The sequence below is a fragment of the Ambystoma mexicanum genome, chromosome 7p, assembly GCF_040938575.1.
Source record: "Ambystoma mexicanum isolate Mex_15411 chromosome 7p, UKY_AmexF1_1, whole genome shotgun sequence".
Taxonomy (NCBI): Eukaryota; Metazoa; Chordata; class Amphibia; order Caudata; family Ambystomatidae; genus Ambystoma; species Ambystoma mexicanum.
This window is the reverse complement of record NC_090939.1, coordinates 165870261-165890468: the sequence shown is the minus strand read 5'-3', so window position 1 is coordinate 165890468 and position 20208 is coordinate 165870261. Positions and strand designations below refer to the sequence as shown.

Genomic DNA, 20208 nt, shown 5'->3' with positions numbered 1-20208 from the left:
GGGGCCCCCTCCAGGGCCACCAGGATGGGGGCCCGGGGCACGTGTCCCGTTTGCCCCCCCATAGAGACGTCCCTGTGTTTATGGGAGCATGAAGCCGGCCCTCCTCAGGGAGTTCTGTAAAATCCTGAGCCTTATCTCAAGGGCTTCAGAGAGCTCGGAAAGAAAAGTGGACAGACATTTGAAGCGTTCACTTGTTGGGTGTCTGGACAAAGGTCCAACCCACTCCTCTTCTAAATCAGGGCCCCAAAAGAATGGAGGGAAATCCAAAAATGTTAATTCAGCCGTACACAGCGAAAAGAAGAGCGCAGGTACCTCTAACACTGGGACACCTGCGTTCTCCCAACCCAAAGGTTGTTTTGTGTGTAAGGAGCTGGGCCATAGGAAAGGGGATCCTGCTTGCAAGGACTTACCCAAGCAAGCCATAGTGAATGTTAGACTAATGGATGAGGCTATCATTAGGTTATTGCCCAAATTGACCTTTTACAATTGACCTTTTGCACAAATTACCTAATTATAGTGGTCCTAATTGACCTTCTGCACAATTGACCTTTATATTACTTTAGTTATTTTATATATGTATTGGGTTGGTTTTAGATTATAATATTATAAGGGGATTGGGTGGGAGGTTGCAGGGGTTTTGGATTGGGTGGGGGTTGTAGGGGGTTTCCCCCGCATATATGGCCTAGTTGACCTTCTAAATTAGGTCAATTCTCCTGAGGTCAATTCTCCTGAGGTCAATTGTGAAAAGGTCAATTAGTATACAACCATCATTAGTGTGGGCCTCCTAGAGGAGGATTTCCCACTAGGTCAAGGATTGGCTGAATGTGGACTGGTTACACTGAGTGGGAGCGGTACTGGTCTCCAGAAGAGATCCCAGTTCCCAATAATACTCAACTGTTCTTAGAACATGTGTATATCAATGGACACAATAAGCCTGTGATCAGAGACACTGCAGCTAGCATCACAACTGTCACCCAGCAGTGGGTACAGCCTGGCCAGTATATTGATGGGTCTGATTGTAGCAACAGGGAGTTTGAAGGAAAGAGTAAGTGCCCCTTGGTGATACTACAGTTCAGTTGGCGAGGTGAAACGACCCAGCACCATGTAGCGGTGAAAGACTCATTCCCTGTCCCGTGTCTGTTGGGTAATGATGTTAGTGACCCTGAGATAGTTGAGGCGGCTACCAGACAGAGGGCCGAAGAGGCCACCAGATTGAAAGCTCTAAGCGTCTGAGGGCCTGCAGTGCTTCCACAGGGATTTTTAGAGGGACAGCTGTGGCCGGTAGCTCCTGGTCCAGTTCTACAGACTGCTGAGTCGCCTACTCCTTCAGGAGAGGGCCAGTATCCTCTGAGGACCATACTTTGGTAGCAGGGGACTAAGTGACTTCAGAGTTGCCTGGCGCAGCACAGGAACCTGAAGTGGAGGACCAGGTAAGTTCAGAAGCACCTGGCCAAGCTGGATGAGTTTGCACCACATGGGGGCACAGATCAGACTGACATCTTCAAACCCCAGAGAGTGTCTCACTCTGGAGGGCCTGTGGAAGCAGGTGGAGGAGCAGGCTAATTGCGAGGCCCCTGGACTGTTCTAAGTGTACTGGCAGGATGGACTGTACAGTGAGCGAAAAGACTGAGGGCGAGGGCACCAGAGGTTTGGTGATTCCCCAATGCCACAGAAAGTTCCTTTTGGATTTGGCTCACCAATTTTCTTTAGCGGGTCACTTAGGAGTTACTAAGGCATCAGACCAGTTGTCTGTGCACTTTTACTGGCTCCGGTTTGGCATAAAAGTGTAGGAATTTGTCCGGTCCAACCTGACTTGTCAGGCTTCTGGCAAGTCAAGCGGCGCCATAAAGGCACCCTTAATTTCACTATCTGTGGTTGGGAGGCCTTTCGAGAGAACAGACACGGTCATTGTGGGTTCTTTGGATCCCCAAACCAGCTCAGGGAACATATACTTCTTGGTGGTGGTAGACCACGCCACTAGGCACCCTGAAGCTGTCCCTCTGAGAACATCAAAGCCCCCATGTTTATGCAGGCTCTGATTGGGATTTTCCTCTTTGTTGGCTTCCCCAAGGAAGTTGTTTCTGGCAGGGGAACAAACTTCATATTCACGTAAATTAAGGCTATCTGGGGAGAGTGTGAGGTCACCTACTGGTTCTCTACATCCATCCACAAACGGACAGGCTTGTTGAGCGGTTCACAAGACCCCAAAATGAATGATAGGTGGTTTGGAAGAGCACCTGAGGAGAAAATGGCATGTTCTCCTGCTATACCTTCTGTTCGCCTACATGGAAGCACCACAGAACGGAGTAGGGTTTACCGCCTTTGAGCTTCTGTTTGGACACCCTATACGAGGTCCCTTCAATCTAGTGAGAGGGGGATGGTAGGGCAACCCCTCATCACCCACACAAGATGTGCTGGACTATGTACTTGGCCTTCGGTGTAGATTGACAAAGTACATGGAACAGTCGACAAAGACTCTCAAGGCCAGTCAGGATCTGATGAAGCATTTGCTCGACCAAAAGGCCACAGTGACAGTCTATTCTGCAGGCCAGTGGGTGTGGATTATAGAACCTGTCAAACCCAGTGCCCTTCAGGACAAGTGGACTGGGCCTTACTGTCTTCTGGAAAAAGTCAGTGAGGTGAATTATCTCATTGATGTGAAAGGACCTAAACAGATGTGCAGGGTCTTTCACGTCAACCGGCTAAAACCCCATTATAGCCTGGATGACTTGGTCATGGCAGTAGTGATAGATAGAGAGACTGAGGAGGAGACCAATCCCCTCCCAGAACTTCTGCACATTAAAGCCACAGATGGGTCAGTTGAAGGTGGCAACCTTGCAGGTAACCTGCCAGAACAGCAACTGACAGACTGTCAACGTTTACTGTAACAGTTTGTCGGCCTGTTTTCATTGACTCCAGGTCACGCAGATTGGTCCACCCATGATTTGGACACTGGAGACAGTAAGCCGGTGAAGAGCAGGATTCACCGGATGTCCGATATGTTCAGGGACATCATCAAGGAGGAAGTCTCCAAGATGTTATCTCTAGGACTGATAGAGTCATCCCAAAGCCCCTGGGCTAGGCCAGTGGTACAAGTCCCCAAAGAAAACAGTGGTGGGAAGACAGAGGTTTGCTTTTCTGTGGACTACAAGGGGCTTAATTCTGTCACGAAAACTGATGCTCGCCACATTCCATGGGTAAATGAGCTCATTGACAATCTGGGTGCTGCCAATTTCATTAATACTTTTGACCTCATGGTAGGGTCGGCTTGACAGATCGAGCAAGAGAAAGGTCAGCATTTTCAACCCCAGAAGGACATTATCATTTCCCTGTGATGCCGTTCGGATTGGAGAATGACCCTTCCACTTTTCAGAGTATGGTTAAATAGGTTTTGTCTGGACTGGAAAAATTCAGTATCGCCCATTTAGATGACATTGCTGTGTTCAGCCAAACCTGAGAGGATCACTTATACCACCTGAAACAAGTACTTCAGGAACTGTAGAATGCAGGTCTGATTATCAAGGCCATCAAGTGCCAGATAGCGGAGGGCATAGTCGCTTACTTAGGCCACCTGGTTAGTGGCGGTAAGAAACAACCCCTAGAAGCTTAAGTACAGGCTGTGAAGGTTTGGGACATCCCCACCACATAGACGCAGGTGCTAGCATTCCTAGGTCTCAGCAGGTACTACCAGTCATTCATCAAGGGTTATGGGACCATTGCCATGCCCCTGAGTGATGTAACTTCTACAAAAATGCCAAAGAAGGTAACTTGGAACCTGCCTGTAAAACCTTCTTTTAGCATTTGAAGGATGAATTGTGCAGGGCCTCAGTTCTGAAAGTGCCAGACTATGTAAGAGAGCAAAATGAGTCAGAAGCTACCCCTGTTTGAAGACGCAGTTAAGGGTAGGTCCGAGTTGCAGCAAAAAGCTAGGTTTAATAAATACTAGCCAGGAAACCTGGTCAAACAAAGAGCAAAGTGTATTCAATTTTTATTTTTGGACAAACATCTAAAATTTGGTAGGCCTGTAACTCAAAAAAAGGCCTTAAAACAGAAATACATGAGCCCATGAGGGCAAAAACACACAATGATATGTTAAACTATACATTGTAGTGAGGGTTAGTAGCAATAATAGTTGTGCACATTTCTGTACTACTTAATGATAGTAGTACGCCATTATTGTTAATATTATTGCTTCCTGGCTAGTATTTGTTAAACCTAGTTTTTTCTGCAACTCGGACCTATCCTTAACTGCGTCTTCAAACAGGGGTAGCTTCTGACTCCTGTTGCTCTCTTATATGACACACCCTCTCGAGTCAGGCCCCCCTTAAACAAAAAAGAGGGTCCCCCATTGCCCCACCTATCTCTTAGTGCCAGACTATGGTCAGGAGTTCATTATCCAGAAAGACACCTGTGATTCTGGGATTGGAGCAGTGTTAGCGCAGCTGAACTTACAAGAGGTATAGCAACCTATTGCCTACATTAGCAGGTGATTAACGAAAAGAGAAAGGAACTGGGCCATAGTTGAAAAAGAAGCTTATGCAGTCATGTGGGTGGTGAAGAAGCTGAAACCCTACATTTTTGGGTCGCACTTCATCCAAACAGACCATCGGCCTCTTCGATGGTTAATGGCTATGAAGGGGGGAACCCCAAGCTTTTACGCTGGGCCATATCCTCACAGGGATTAGATATTGAGATCTAGCAGGCTCCCAGCATGGAAATCCAGATGGCCTCAGCCAGTACGTTCACCTAGACGGGCGGTGGTCAACATGTTGAGGCTAGGGGGCATAGGAGGAATTCAACCATCTGCATGTTAAGTGTGAGCTTGCCTGGGCTTTTTTGAATTTTTTTATTGATATGATATGGCATTTATAATGCACCTGTACACAAGTGTTTCTAGGCGTAACAAGACAAGGAGGGGGAAACATAAGGAGAACAAAATAATTATCTTACTAGGCCCTGTCGCATTCAGATCGCGCAAGTGCCGGGAAGTGGAAGGGGAGAAGTGCTGAGGGGGGCGCAGAAGTGCAGGTAACTCAAAAGTGCAGCCAGCATGTGGCTCAGTGCAAGTAATTCAAAAAGTGCAGCCAAACTGGTGGCTCATAAGTGCCGAGAGAAGGGGCTATAGGGTTGCAGATACAGATCACAAGTGCTAGGGGAACCGGGAAGTGCAAAGTGCAACTGGACATGCAGGAGCCTCGGCCCGAGTTTAGAGGGTAGCCAGGAGAACAGTGCGTTGAGCAGTCGGAACATCAGCAGGGGAGAGGAAGATAAAAAAACGGAAGCAAAGAGGAAGGTCTTGAGTTGCTTCCGGACACAGAGGTGGTTCTGCTCAAGTTTGAGAGAGGCAGGAGGCTGTTCCAGAGGGAGGCCTCAGCCAAAGATAGAGATCTGCCTCCAACTCTCTGCTTGGAAAAGTGACTGACTCTCAGAGAGTTGGAGGTGGATGAGCGGAGAGCTCGAGAAGGGAGAAGTTTAGGGAGAGAGAGATGGAGATAGTGCAGCTCCAGGCCCAAGAAAGCCTTGTGGATGATGCAGAGGGTCTTAAACTTGAGATCCTTGCCGCCACTGGGAGCCAATGAAGTGATATCAGAGCTGGAGAGATACGATCCCTGGGCTTGAGGCCAAGGACAAGTCTGGCAGTCCTGTTCTGGATAAGTTGTAGAGGTCAGAGAATGGAATGATGGTAAACCAACCTTAGGAAAATGTGTGAGGCTAATCCACACACATTTTCCTATGCTCATATGCTCACACCATGACCAAGCATAGGACTGTGTACCCGGCTGGACAACACCTACAGGCAACAATCACCCCTGTCATATTTAGTTGGAATGTGACAGCTGAGGAATGCACCAACCATTCTACTGCCATGGTCAGACAGATTAACTGACAAAGGTTCCATGGATCCACCCTGCTCTTTTGTTAGTGCCTGCAGCTGGTGACTGCAATTATCATACCAATAGAGGGTACTTCAAACAGGCCCCCAGGGACCTGGCTGCAGAGGATAACAATGGAAACAAGAATCCCAACAACCTTTCACATGCAACTGTGTAAACCTGAAGCCAGCTCCCACCTCCCAGTATCAAGGGCAGTGAACTGTCATATCTGCGTGTGTTGTTTACAGTCGGCCACCCCGCTAGGGGCACCCCATTCATAAGGTACGAGAATGTGGATTGCCGGAGCCAGAGAGTCTGGTCTCGCCCCATCTTCAAGGAAGACTTGCCGCCTTAACAGGGACCACAGCGAGGACCATTAACCATGGAAACTATTTGATCAACAACAGACAGGAAGATGGGTGGGACTTAGTACTACCACAGAGTGTGGCCAGAGCTCTGTCTGTCGAGACAAGGGTTCAGCCATTTCATTTCTGGGGCACTTCTTGTTTCCATTTTTACCCATTTACCTTTCCTGTTGCAAAGCACTCTGGTTATGACCTCACGCATACAGGAGATTGTTGGTAAGGATCCCAGGATTGGTTCATTAGGTAGGCATAGCCTACACCAATCCCTGTGGTGGCCCACTTGGCTCTAAAAGATGGCAGAGACCCTCTTTTGGCAGATCATTTGAAGACTTCACAAGAAGTAAGAAAGAAGAACTCAACCTAGGATCCAGGCTGAAGGTATAGTCTGCCTTACCTCTTCCGCCAGTGACGAAAGGCCAGCCTATCCAAAGAGGGAAGCCAGATCCCTCCTCTCAACTTCTCCCAGGGAACAGAAGGAGAAACCAAACTCAGAGGACCCTCCAACCACTCCAGAACTGGTACGCAGCCAGCACACAGCGTGCACTGATAAACTCTGCAGCGTCCTGGATAGGGAGTGCCAGAAGGTCTCTGAAGCTGCAACCAAGGACAAGGCTGCTGCCTGCAACACACTCCACAGCTGTGGGCTTTCCGCCTTATAGGATGACACAATCCCATTGAAGAAGCTGGGAGAAGTGCCTCGATTAGTATCTACCAATGTTGGCCTTAAATGCCATTTTCGAGCCAGTTGAGTTTCTCAATCTGCAACCAATGGCAACACTGACTGTTGTCAAGCCACCGCCGCTTAAAGACATCCGAGATGTTTCAACCAGTGTTTAAGAACCGTTGACTAGCACTGAGACAGCGATTCCTGACACCGAACTGCCGTGTAGGCCAGCCTCCAGCCGTTCATCCAGCTTCGATAGCGGAACCGTATTGCCACCTGATACCTGCAGCTGACTTCCATCTCAAGCTCTGTCATAGAAGCCTGCAAAGCGCCCTGAAGGTGACTCAACCCTGTTGAGCATCAAGAACACATACAGCACATGGTACATTGTGATGCTGCCCCCTTGGTCCTTCTCAGAAGATCCCTGAAATATCCCTTTGTGCTGAAGCCAAGTAAACTTAAACATACTGACTACCCCCCTGTCAATATCCAGAGTGCATCCCATTTCCTTCTTTGAAACTATCTGTCCTCTGAATTCCCTTGCAGGGTGGGTTGTATTTTGTAGTGTTGTTAGACTGCCTGTTGTGTTATAAATAAATTAGATATTTTTTAAACAACCTTGACTGGACAGTTCCTTTTATCATTTGGTAATAATTGTATTTTCGCTGTGTTGCAACTAACTAATGCTAATGTGGTACATAGTGTAAAATAGATGTTAATAACTATCACTGTCTTAGGTTGTCATTGTTACTAACCCGTACATTTAGATTGGAATCTGCATTATTGCTTGATGACTGATGTATTACAATAAATCTTTTTGTATATAATGTGGTTTTAAGATGTTATTTTGATATGAGGAAGTAGGTGGTTCTACTTACCTGTTGATGTATTTAATAAATTGTGTTTTTGTTTTACCTAAGGGACTACATTTTAATCTCAGTGCTATCTCCATGTATTTGTTTGAAGGTAGATAGCCACTGTCCTTCGTGTTTAGTAGGGGATCATATGTGTGGTACGGAGTGTTAATGACCTTTCTTTTGATTGATAAGAGAAGGGCAACTAAATAACGATCCACAACCTTTTGTGGATAAGCCTGCCGTTCCATCCACGTTACCAACATTGGACAAGCAGGTTTATAATGTACTTGTTATTCCAATCTGTTTGGATCCATTCTGGTGTACTAGAGGTGTGGGGCGGATTGCTGGTTTAGAAACAGATATTCACCCACTTGCACCACAAAATTGCCAAACCAATGTTGCAGAAGAGGGAATGGTGGTTCTGAACAGAGAATATTTTGCTGGCTTAGCAATGGACAATGCCATGGTATCAAGCAACCAAATCACTAAAATCTCTTTTTTGAAACTCCTCCACCGTACTACCCAATGAAAAGTTCCCTAACAATATTTGCTTCAATCCGCAGCTTTGTAAGAAGCAAGTCGGGTGCCGGCTTTACCTTTCCCAGCTATATGGAGATTTCATATTGGGCTATTTTGGGCCATCTTTGCAGACAAGTGGGGTATTTTTGGGCTAATTTGACGGCAGATCTATTTTTATCCTCCTGAGTTTACCTTTCTATTAAACACCAACTCTACCTCCAACCAACCTGTTTGTATTTTGTTTGCATTATTTTGGGCTACTTTTGAGTCCGCCCGAGGCTGCTTTGTTCTTCATGTTTTTTGCCCCCAACCAACTACCATCAAAGAACCAACCCCCCACTCTCTCTTCCCCTGCCCACCCTACCCCCATCCATATCTAATCCCACCCACCTACCCCCACTACCCAACCCCTACCCTCTCTACCCTCACCAAATTCCCACTCTCCCTACCCTCACATACCCACCCTACCACCATTGTGTCTACCAACACCCACCCACCCTAACCCCACTCTCTCTACCCCAACCCATCCACTCTACCCCTGCTTTCCCAACCCCCAACCCACTCACCATACCCCTGCTCTCTCTACCACCAATCCTACCCCTGCACCCTCTGCCTGCATCCACCCTACCCCTACTTGCTCTTCCCCACACACCCTATGCCCATTCTTTCTACCCCCACCTACCCACCCTACCCCCACTATCTCTGCCCCACCCATCCTACCCTTCTCCATTCTCTCTACCCCACCTACCAAACCCCCTCTATGTACCCCACACATCCTACCCCCACTCTATCTACCCCACCCACCCTACCCCCACTCTATCAACTCCCACCCACCTACCCTACTGTCACTTTCTCTACACAGATCCACTAAATCCCACTCTCTCTACCCACCCTACCCCAACTTTCTCTACTGCCAAAATCCCCACTCTCTCTACCACCACACACCCCACCCCCACTCTCTTCCCCCACCCAACCTAGCCCATCCATCTCTAATCCCACCTACCCTCACCAACCCAATGGCCACCCTCTCTAGCCTCTCCCCCCCACTCCCCACTCTCTCTACCCTCACCTACCCACCCTATCCCCATCCTGTCTACCACCAGTCAGCCACCCTGCTCCCACTCTCTCTACCCCAACCCATCCACCCTACTCCCACTTTCCATACCCTCAGCCCACTCACCCTACCCCTGCTCTCTCTACCACCAACGCTAACCCTGCTCTCTCTACCTGCACCCAACCCAACCCCACCATCACTGCCCCCACCCACCGTAGCCCCATTCTCTCTACCCGCACTTATCCACCCTATCCCTACTCTCCCTACCTCCACCCACACTACCCTACTCAATTCTCTCTACCCCACCCACCATACCCCCATTCTCCCGATCCCCACCTACCCTACCTCCGCCCTCTCTACCCCAACCACTCCCTCTAACCTCACTCACCCAATCCCCACTGTATCTACTCCCACTCACCCACTCACACCCCCTACTACCACTTTCTTCCAGACCCACTAAACCCCTCTCTCTCGATCCAACCTACCCCCACTATCTCTACCACCAAACACCCAGCCACCCAATCCCCACTCTCTCTACACCACCCACCCACCCTACCCCACACTCTCTACCATAGCCCACCCAACCTACCCCCACTCTCTCTACCACGGCCCACCCAGCCATTCTACTCCCACTCTCTCTACCACCACCCACCCACCCTACACCCACTCTCTGTACCCCCACCAAACAACCCTATCTGCACTCTCTCTAACCCCACCCACCCATCCCCCACTCTAACCCACCCCCTACCCTACCCCTGCTCTCGCTACCCCAGCATACCCCCATTCTCTCTACCCCCACGTACCCCCTTCCTCCATGCTCTTTAACCCCACCCACCTTACCTCCACTGTCTCCACCCCCACCCTCCTCCACTCTCTACTCCCAGCCACCCACTGTAGCCCCACTCAATCCCCACCCACCATACCCCCACTCTCTAACCCCACCCACCATACCCCCACTCTGTCTATTCCCAACCACCTACCCTACTCCCACTCTCTCTACCTCACCGACCCTACCCCTGCTCTCTCTACCCTCACCCACCTACCTACCACTCTGCCTACCCCCATTATGTCTACCCCCACTCACTCTACCCCCACTATCTTTACCCCAAACCACCCACCCTACCGCCACTCTCTCTACCCTTCCACCCACCCTACTGCCACTCTCTATACCCCACTGACCCTACCCCCACTGTCTCTACCTCCACCCATCCTACCCCCACTGTCTTTTCCTACAACAACCCACTCTACCCTCACTCTCTCTAACCCATTCAACCTCCCCACTCTCCACCCCACTCACCCAAAGCCCACTCCTTCGACCCCTACCCACCCTGCCCCCACTCTCTACCCTCACCTACCCACCCTAGTCCCACTTTTCCTACCCAACCCACTCACCCTACCCCTGATCTCTCTTCCACCAATGCTACCCCTGCTCTCTCTACCTGCACCGACCCTACCCACACCCTTACTACCCCACCCACCCTAACCCCATTTTCTCTACTCCCACCTACCCACCCTACCCCCACTCTCTCTACTCTCACCCACACTACCCTACTCAATTCTCTCTACCCCACCTACCAATCCCCACTCTATCTACCCCACCCACCATACCCCCACCTCTGCCCTCGCTAACCCAACCACTCGCTCTAACCCCACCCACACAACCCCCTCTATATCTAATCCCACTCACCCACCCTACTGCCACTTTCTCTACCCAGACCTTTAAACCCCCCTCTCTCTACCCACCCTACCCCCACTATCTCTACGCCAAACACCCACCCAAACCCCACTCTCTTTACACTACCGCCGACCCTACCCACATGCTCTCTACCATAGCCCACCCAACCTACCCCACTTGCTCTACCATCACCCACTCTACTTGCACTCTCTCTACCACCACTCACCTGCCCTATACCCACTCTCTCTAACCCCACCCACCCTCCACTGTAACTCCACCCTCCTATCCTACCCCTGCTCGCTCAACCTCCACCGTTTCTGGCCCCCACCCACCCTACCCCGCTCTGTTTACCCCCACTATCTTTACCCCCAATCACCCACCCTACCTCCACTCTCTCTACCCCCTTCCACCCACCCTACCGCCACTTTCTCTACCCCCACCCAGCCTACCCACACTGTCTCTACCTCCACCCACCCTACCCCCACTGTCTTTTCCTACACCCACCCGACCCCCACTCTCTCTAACCCATCCAACCTCCCCCACTCACCACCCCACTCACCCTAAGCCCACTCTCTCTACCCCTACCCACCCGGCCCAACTCTCTACCCAGTCTCATCCTTCCTGCCACACTCTGGCTTTATTTCTTACCCATTCACTCTCAACCATTCTCGCTCCCATTTCTCCTGCCCATCACCGATAGCGCCCTCTCTCAATCGTTTCTTCCCTCACTCTGTTCCCCTTCCTTCTCTTTCTCCTGCAAACCTTTGCTCCTTATCTCATCCTTCGTTGAAATGTTGCACCCTCCTCCTTGCACCGTGGTGCCTATAAAGACAGAATGCAAAGAACAGCAATAAATGCCTGAACTATTGGCTTTGCCAATGCGTGTTTATTTAGGCCACATACATTGCTACTACGCCTCTGTGGCGCCGTGCATTGGTCAGAACTAAACGTTGCCGTTTCCTTTGAAGGACATAATATGATTCTTTTATTTTACAATGTTTCTTTTCTTTTAGAGAGAAGAGCGGGCGGCCACGTAACATCTTGGATTTCCTCGGCTCCAGTTCTGCCGTTCAGGGAGACTCAACCGCACGCACAAGAGCCTGGCGTGGAGGGCACCGATATGAAAAGGAGGCCTTGGCGCGCATGGCGCCGGCATTTGTGTTTCCTGTGCCCGGACATCTCTGAACACTTGAAGGATTTCACGCGTGGATCTGTGCAGAGCTTCACACCTTTTTTCCTCTCACGCATGTTCCTTTCCAGCATGCATCAACAGCGTCTCCCACGCACAGAAAACTGCGCGGGAAAGGAGGCAAAATGGCGGCGACGCGGCTTCATTTACACTCCACATGAAACTGAAGAATGTTCAGTCTTGAAAGCACTCTGATCTGTCGTAAAAAGAAAGACCTACCTTTCCAACACTGTTAATGCCATTTTGTTATTGATCGTGTGCTTAGGTGCAACCCCCCTGCACAACACGACTGCACGGATGCATATTCTGATTGGAATGCCTGTTTGCAAATATATGAATCAATTTTTTACCATGATACCTTCTGGTGCTGACACGTCTCGCATTCTCTGTCCGAGACATGCCACTTTAAACACGAGGGCTTGATTATTACTATTATCATCATTTGAAGTGGGATTGTTATTATTATTTTCACACATATTAGCACCTGGGGGAGAGGCACCAGCCAATCAGGAGGCTAGAACGTGGGCTTGCCCCTGCACTATAACCCCACATTCCTTTGCAGCCTCTGCGCCATGGCCCGGGCGCCGCACATTTTGTTGCCCTCTGCAGCTCTTGCACCCTCCTTCTCCACTGCCCTCCCACCTTGCCCTTGTGCTGGGTCTGTAGCTGAGGGGCAACGTGCTTGTCTTGAACGCAAGATAACACTGAGCTGCAGGGGTTTGATACTCGGCCCCGTGCTTAGAGGCTGACCTCTGGCACCCCCCTTCATCGACTTAACTGCATTTCCACCTCCTCTGCCTCTTGTCACCTGAGTCCACCTCACTCAGTGGCTGCCAGCAACATAGAAAAGGAACTTAAGCCATTTCTTTTTTTTCAAAAGGAATCAGGCTTACTTTGTCATCCTGCACCCGATTCCTTAAAAAAACAATGTATTAGCACCCCGAAGGGTGCCCCGTAGGCAGTGAAAGCTTGGCAGAAGACGTTGCGCGGGCCCGAACAAAGCGCTAGAAGTAGGGTGACCAGACATCCCAGTTTTCCTGAGACAGTCTGGGGAAATTACACCCCGTCCCAGGTTTCCAAGGGTGGGTGGCTACGGTCCAGGTCTCGGCGCAACTCTTCCTCCTGCTTCCCCTCCCAGGCACTCTCCACACCCCTCACCCCCTCACCCTCACAACAGGCCACCGACATAGAAGTAGGACTAACGTTGTATTTGTTTTTACTTTAGTCCTACTTCTATAACCTGACCCAGTTTTTAAAAAAAGAAAATCTGGTCACCCTAGCTAGAAGGCCATTAGCGGCTGAGCCCACCCCTCTGCCAATTGCGTTCCTCTCTAGTAATAATTGATTCTGTGTTTTTGAAAATAATAGCAATAGTAAAAATAATAAAAATAACACTAACCATAAGAATATGAATGTAGATGAAACCTACTTTGACGTTTTATTTGAATCATGCCATCCACGCCTTGATGCCCCTAGGTTTAGTGGGCTTTATAAATGAACAAATAAATAAATACATAAACAAATGAATAAAAAAACAAAACATCTAAAAATCAAAGACTTTTAACAACTATGTTGTTTAGCAGGAAATAAAGAAATGGCTGTTTTTCTTTTTTCAATGTGTCTTGTCAAATGCTGAATTTGCCTCCTTGATATATGTTTTTTTTTTCACTGAAATGTATGACAGGGAATTATGACCATTTTTCGCAGTAGCGCAGAGGTAACGGAGGACTGAGTATTACGCACCTGGAATTGCATTTAAATATTGATCAGATTACATGACGTGCAGGAATAAACCTGCTCGAAAAGCTGATGAAACAACAAGAAAGTAAATAAGAGGGGAAACGGTGGAGAGAGATAATAATAAAATGTATGGAAATACAAAATATTTTTATCAAAATTGCCGAAACCGTGGGACTAAAAGGGAATTGAGATATAGACAAGAAATAGACACAATTGAATGTGAAACACAGAGGAACTGGAATGTGTAAAACGTTTTTTATTAAACTAAATCGCAATAAAAAAATTCTAAAAACAATACAAAAATCAGATTACACCCAGATTAACATGATCAGAATGTACTCTTTGCGCCCGTGGCATCTCAGCTGGCTGATTATATTTGTTGCGTCACAGCTGGCTGATTATATGTGTGGTGTCACTGCTGGCTGATTATATGTGTGGCATCACTGCTGGCTGATTATATTTGTGGTGTCCCAGCTGGCTGATTACATTTTTGGCATCACTGCTGGCTGATTATATTTGTGGCATCACTGCTGGCTGATTATGTTTGTGATATCCCAGCTGGCTGATTATATTTGTGGCGCCCCAGCTGGCTGATTACATTTGTGGCATCACTGCTGGCTGATTATATTTGTGGCATCACTGCTGGTTGATTATATTTGTGATATCCCAGCTGGCTTATTATATTTGTGGCGTCCCAGCTGGTTGATTATATTTGTGGCGTCACTGCTGTCTGATTATATTTGTTGTGTCCCAGCTGGCTGATTATATTTGTGGCATCACTGCTGGCTGATTATATGTGTGGCTTTACTGCTGGCTGATTATATTTGTGGCATCACTGCTGGCTAATTATATGTGTGGCGTCACTGCTGGCTGATTATATGTGTGGCATCGCTGCTAGCTGATTATATGTGTCGCATCACTGCTGGCTGATTATCCCTGTGGCATCACTGCTGGCTGATTATATTTGTGGCATCACTGCTGGCTGATTATATTTGTGATGTCCCAGCTGGCTGATTATATTTGTGGCGTCCCAGCTGGCTGATTATATTTGAGGCGTCACTGCTGGATTATTATATTTGATGTGTCCCAGCTGGCTGATTATATTTGTGGCATCACTGTTGGCTGATTATATTTGAGGCGTCACTGCTGGATTATTATATTTGTTGTGTCCCAGCTGGCTGATTATATTTATGGCATCACTGTTGGCTGATTATATTTGTGGTGTCCCAGCTGGCTGATTATATTTGTGCCATCAGTGCTGGCTGATTATATGTGTGGCGTCACTGCTGGCTGATTATATTTGTGGCATCACTGCTGGCTAATTATATGTGTGGCGTCACTGATGGCTGATTATATGTGTGGCATCGCTGCTAGCTGTTTATATGTGTGGCATCACTGCTGGCTGATTATCCATCACTGCTGGCTGATTATATTTGTGGCATCACTGCTGGCTGATTATATTTGTGATGTCCCAGCTGGCTGATTATATTTGTGGCGTCCCAGCTGGCTGATTATATTTGAGGCGTCACTGCTGGATTATTATATTTGTTGTGTCCCAGCTGGCTGATTATATTTGTGGCATCACTGTTGGCTGATTATATGTGTGGTGTCACTGCTGGCTGTTTATATTTGTGGCATCACTGCTGGCTGATTATATGTGTGGTGTCACTGCTGGATGATTATATTTGTGGCACCAATGGTGCCTGATTAATATGTGTGGTGTCACTGCTGGCTGATTATATTTGTGGCATCACTGCTGGCTGATTATATTTGTGATGTCTCAGCTGGCTGATTATTTTTGTGGCGTCCCAGCTGGCTGATTATGTTTGTGGCGTCACTGCTGGCTGATTATATTTGTTGTGCCCCAGCTGGCTGATTATATGTGTGGCATCACTGCTGGCTGATTATATGTGTGGCATCGCTGCTAGCTGATTATATGTGTCACATCACTGCTGGCTGATTATCCCTGTGGCGTCACTGCTGGCTGATTATATTTGTGATGTCCCAGCTGGCTGATTATATTTGTGGCGTCCCAGCTGGCTGATTATATTTCAGGCGTCACTGCTGGATTATTATATTTGTTGTGTCCCAGCTGGCTGATTATATTTGTGGCATCACTGTTGGCTGATTATATTTGAGGCGTCACTGCTGGATTATTATATTTGTTGTGTCCCAGCTGGCTGATTATATTTGTGATGTCCCAGCTGGCTCATTATATTTGTTGTGTCCCAGCTGGCTGATTATATTTGTGGCATCACTGTTGGCTGATTATATGTGTGGTGTCACTGCTGGCTGATTATATTTGTGGCATCACTGCTGGCTGATTATATGTGTGGTGTCACAGCTGGATGATTATATTTGTGGCATCAATGGTGCCTGATTAATATGTGTGGTGTCACTGCTGGCTGATTATATTTGTGGCATCACTGCTGGCTGATTATATTTGTGATGTCCCAGCTGGCTGATTATTTTTGTGGCATCCCAGCTGGCTGATTATGTCTGTGGCATCACTGCTGGCTGATTATATTTGTTGTGCCCCAGCTGGCTGATTATATGTGTGGCATCACTGCTGGCTGATTATATTTGTGATGTCCCAGCTGGCTGATTATATTTGTGGCATCCCAGCTGGCTGATTATATTTGAGGCGTCACTGCTGGATTATTATATTTGTTGTGTCCCAGCTGGCTGATTATATTTGTGGCATCACTGTTGGCTGATTATATGTGTGGTGTCACTGCTGGCTGATTATATTTGTGGCATCACTGCTGGCTGATTATATGTGTGGTGTCACTGCTGGATGATTATATTTGTGGCATCAATGCTGGCTGATTAATATTTGTGGTGTCACTGCTGGCTGATTATATTTGTGGCATCACTGCTGGCTGATTATATTTGTGATGTCCCAGCTGGCTGATTATGTTTGTGGCGTCACTGCTGGCTGATTATATGTGTGGCATCACTTCTGGCTGATTATATGTGTGGCGTCACTGCTGGCTGATTATATTTGTGGCATCAGTGCTGGCTGTTTATATGTGTGGCGTCACTGCTGGCTGATTATATGTGTGCCGTCACTGCTGGCTGATTATATTTGTGGCATCACTGCTGGCTGATTATATTTGTGATGTCCCAGCTGGCTGATTATATTTATGGCATCCCAGCTGGCTGATTATATTCATGGCGTCACTGCTGGCTGATTATATTTGTTGTGCCCCAGCTGGCTGATTATATTTGTGGCATCACTGCTGGCTGATTATATGTGTGGCTTTACTGCTGGCTGATTATATTTGTTGTGCTCCAGCTGGCTGATTATATGTGTGTCATATTTGCTGGCTGATTAGATGTGTGACTTCAATGCTGGCTGATTATATTTGTGGCATCACTGCTGGCTGATTATATGTGTGGCGTCACTGCTGGCTGATTATATTTGTAGCATCACTACTAGGTTTATAGTGACTTTTTCGAATGTCACATTTTCAAATGCCTTTTTCTCAACACAAATATGCTGGAAATTCTTTTTTAATGTTTTTATTTTATTTTATTTTTTTATTTGGGGGGGTTCCCCCCAACCCCAGTTTTTTTTATTTACACTTTTTTTTACTAATTAAACCGAAAAAAACATAAAATTAAAAAAAAAACACATTTGGATTTTTTTTTCGGCAAGCAAATTTGTTTTCGAAAAAAAGGCATTCGAAAATGTGCATTCGACAATTTAACTGGATGCCGTGTGGCGTCACTGCTGGCTGATTATATGTGTGGCGTCACTGCTGGTTGATTATCTTCGTGGCATCACTGCTGGCCGACTGTTTTGAAGATTGCACTGGTGAGTATTGTAACACAATCCTTGAGTTGTGATGTCAGAGCACGAGATGAAAGCGACAGACGCGCATGGTAGGCGGCTGCAATCTTTGGTGTCCCATCTACCGGTCTGTGGGAAGCAGGAGTGGTAAGTCAAAAACAGCTCACGGCTTTTAGAAGGATTACAGCCGCCTCATATGTATTGGGGGCAGAGTCGGCCTTAGGGGGGGGCGAGCCGGGCGACCTCCCGGGGTGCCACGCCCCCCAGGGCGCCTTTTGACCCTATCACGCCATCTCGGGGGAGTCTTTCAAGGGCTCCCCCGAGCTGGCGTTGTGGGACAAGGTGCAGCAGGCGGCCTTTCAGTGTAAAATGTGCCCGCGGCGGTGGGTGCATTTGAATGCGCCCCTCTGCTGTGGACACTTTTCACAAGAAAAGGTGCCATTAGCCTCCCACCACGCCAGCTGGGGGGGGGGAGGGGGCTTTCAAGCGCTCCCCGGAACTAGCATGGTGGCAGAAGGTGTGTCAAACGCCTCATTGTCATTGAATGACAATGGGGTGCTAACAGCACCTATTTATTTAACCTCCTCGCCAGAGCAAGGAGGTTAAAAAAAAAAGAAAAGTTTCCCATCCTGGCTCCGCCCCCTTCCGCCCCGCCCCCTGTTAACCAGGGGGGCGCCAGTTCGCCCAGGGCGCTGCTGCCCTTAAGGCCGGCCCTGATTGGGGGGCTCGTTTCAGAAAGAAGTCCAAGAGGGAAGACTCAAGTTGCAAAAAACCCCTCATTTTTCTACCTCCCTGGCTGCAAATGCCGCAATTCACTCAATCCGTCTCAATGTGTGACACATTTTTCTGGCAGCACATCCGTTAGAAATGCATATATTTCTAAGGCAACAGGTTCAAATTCACCCTAAATGGAAGACACGTCCTGAGAGGCCCTCTGAGGGAGATACACGTCTCTTGAGTTAAGAACTCCTAGAAGCTACTCGAAGGATTCTGTTTTCCTTAAAATAAAATGTGGTACTAACACTTTATACAGCAATATAATATAAGTGGCAATTTACCAAATTCTTTTTTGCCACCATTTTTCTGGTCCCCATTGTGTACCACCTACAAATCTATTTGTGGTAGGGTTGGGTATGATTTATAGAGGGAGTTTTGGGGCTCCAAGAAGAGGGAGGGGGTACTCCAAGAAGAGGGAGGGGGTACTCCAAGAAGAGGGAGGGACCCCCCCGAGAGACCCCCCCCCCCGAGACGAGAGACCCCCCCCCCCGAGAGACCCCCCGGAAGTGACTCCCCGCTTTTTGCAATAACATTTTTGGGAGAATTCGACGAAAATAAAATCAGCAAAGTGCCATTCGGCAAAACAAAACCGAGGTACCCTCAAAGATCGGAATATATTTAATTTGATTATTCACACCTTGCAGTTCCTTGCATGTATAGAGCTGCTCTCCAACGTAAGACACGTGCCAACAGTATATGAATCTAATTGTGCCATCAGATCTCACCTATAGTCAGAAAATCACTTCTCTCCCACTGTCACAATGAAGCAGCACAGTGTGTGAAAGACAGCTCTTTGAAAAGAATACCAGCTTCCCTTTAAAAAGGTACTGTACTTGATAGTGACATTTTTTTCTCGAACTGAAATGGCCATTGACATCTTGCCACTGATTTGGCCCCAAGTTAGTTCGGATACACAGCCGATACAGCCACGTGAGATGCTATTTATCATTCAGCCACTAGGTTTCTCCTTGTCACACATAAGGGTTGAAGAGCTTCCACCTGTAAATCCTGTCCACACAATTCTCAGTCACCCAAGCATCCTGGTGCACATCATAGGCAGAGCATTGGTGACAAAGCTTTAGAGGACTTGCGGAGGGGGCGGGGTGGGGAGGTCAAGCAGGCCAAACATCTTTCCCATGATAAATCTGTACTTCACCAATGCTCGCGTAAAACCTGGTCAGCGATTTATTTCACACATTGTTAGGGATTCGGGATGCAGACGGGTATCACTGATTGAAAGGTCTATGTGTATTTCCCAAGGTTGACCACTTTTCTTGAAGCAATGCTCTTTTACTCTATGTTTCTTTAGGGTTAGGTACAGTGGTAGAAATGTACCAAAACACGTAGCAGAACTGTGACCCCGGTGGGGGGCAGGGGAGGCAGGAGAGAAGCAACGTGCAACACATTTTTCCAGTGTGGCAGCCATGCTGGTTGACAGCCAATTGAGCTGAAACAGCTTTCAGTTTAGTTGTAATTGCTATTGGGCGATAAAGTGTAGAAGTGTGGTTTAACTTCGCAAAGAACAGTTCCGGAATTGAGAACAATGGTTGCAAAAAGTAGCTGAACTGCTTACAGTAAAAATTAAAAGTAGTGGAACCTTGCTCCTGATCGTTCCCGCTCACTTCGAACACTAGTTAGGTATCAGCACAAAACTGTATTCCTTTGCAGTCAGTTACGTTTGTTAAAAAATCTGTTGCAG

General features: G+C 47.9%; 1 protein-coding gene across 1 annotated transcript in view; it reads left to right on the top strand.

The window, feature by feature from the left end:
* The window catches only part of TMPRSS3 (transmembrane serine protease 3), a 185589-nt gene extending 171777 nt beyond the window's left edge, over window positions 1–13812 (top strand). Inside the window, exon 9 of the mRNA XM_069637338.1 lies at window positions 12021–13812. Within this exon, the coding sequence (XP_069493439.1) occupies window positions 12021–12044 (24 nt within the window). The 3' untranslated portion in view covers window positions 12045–13812. The remainder of the gene's footprint in view (window positions 1–12020) is intronic.
* The last annotated feature ends 6396 nt before the right edge of the window (window positions 13813–20208 follow it).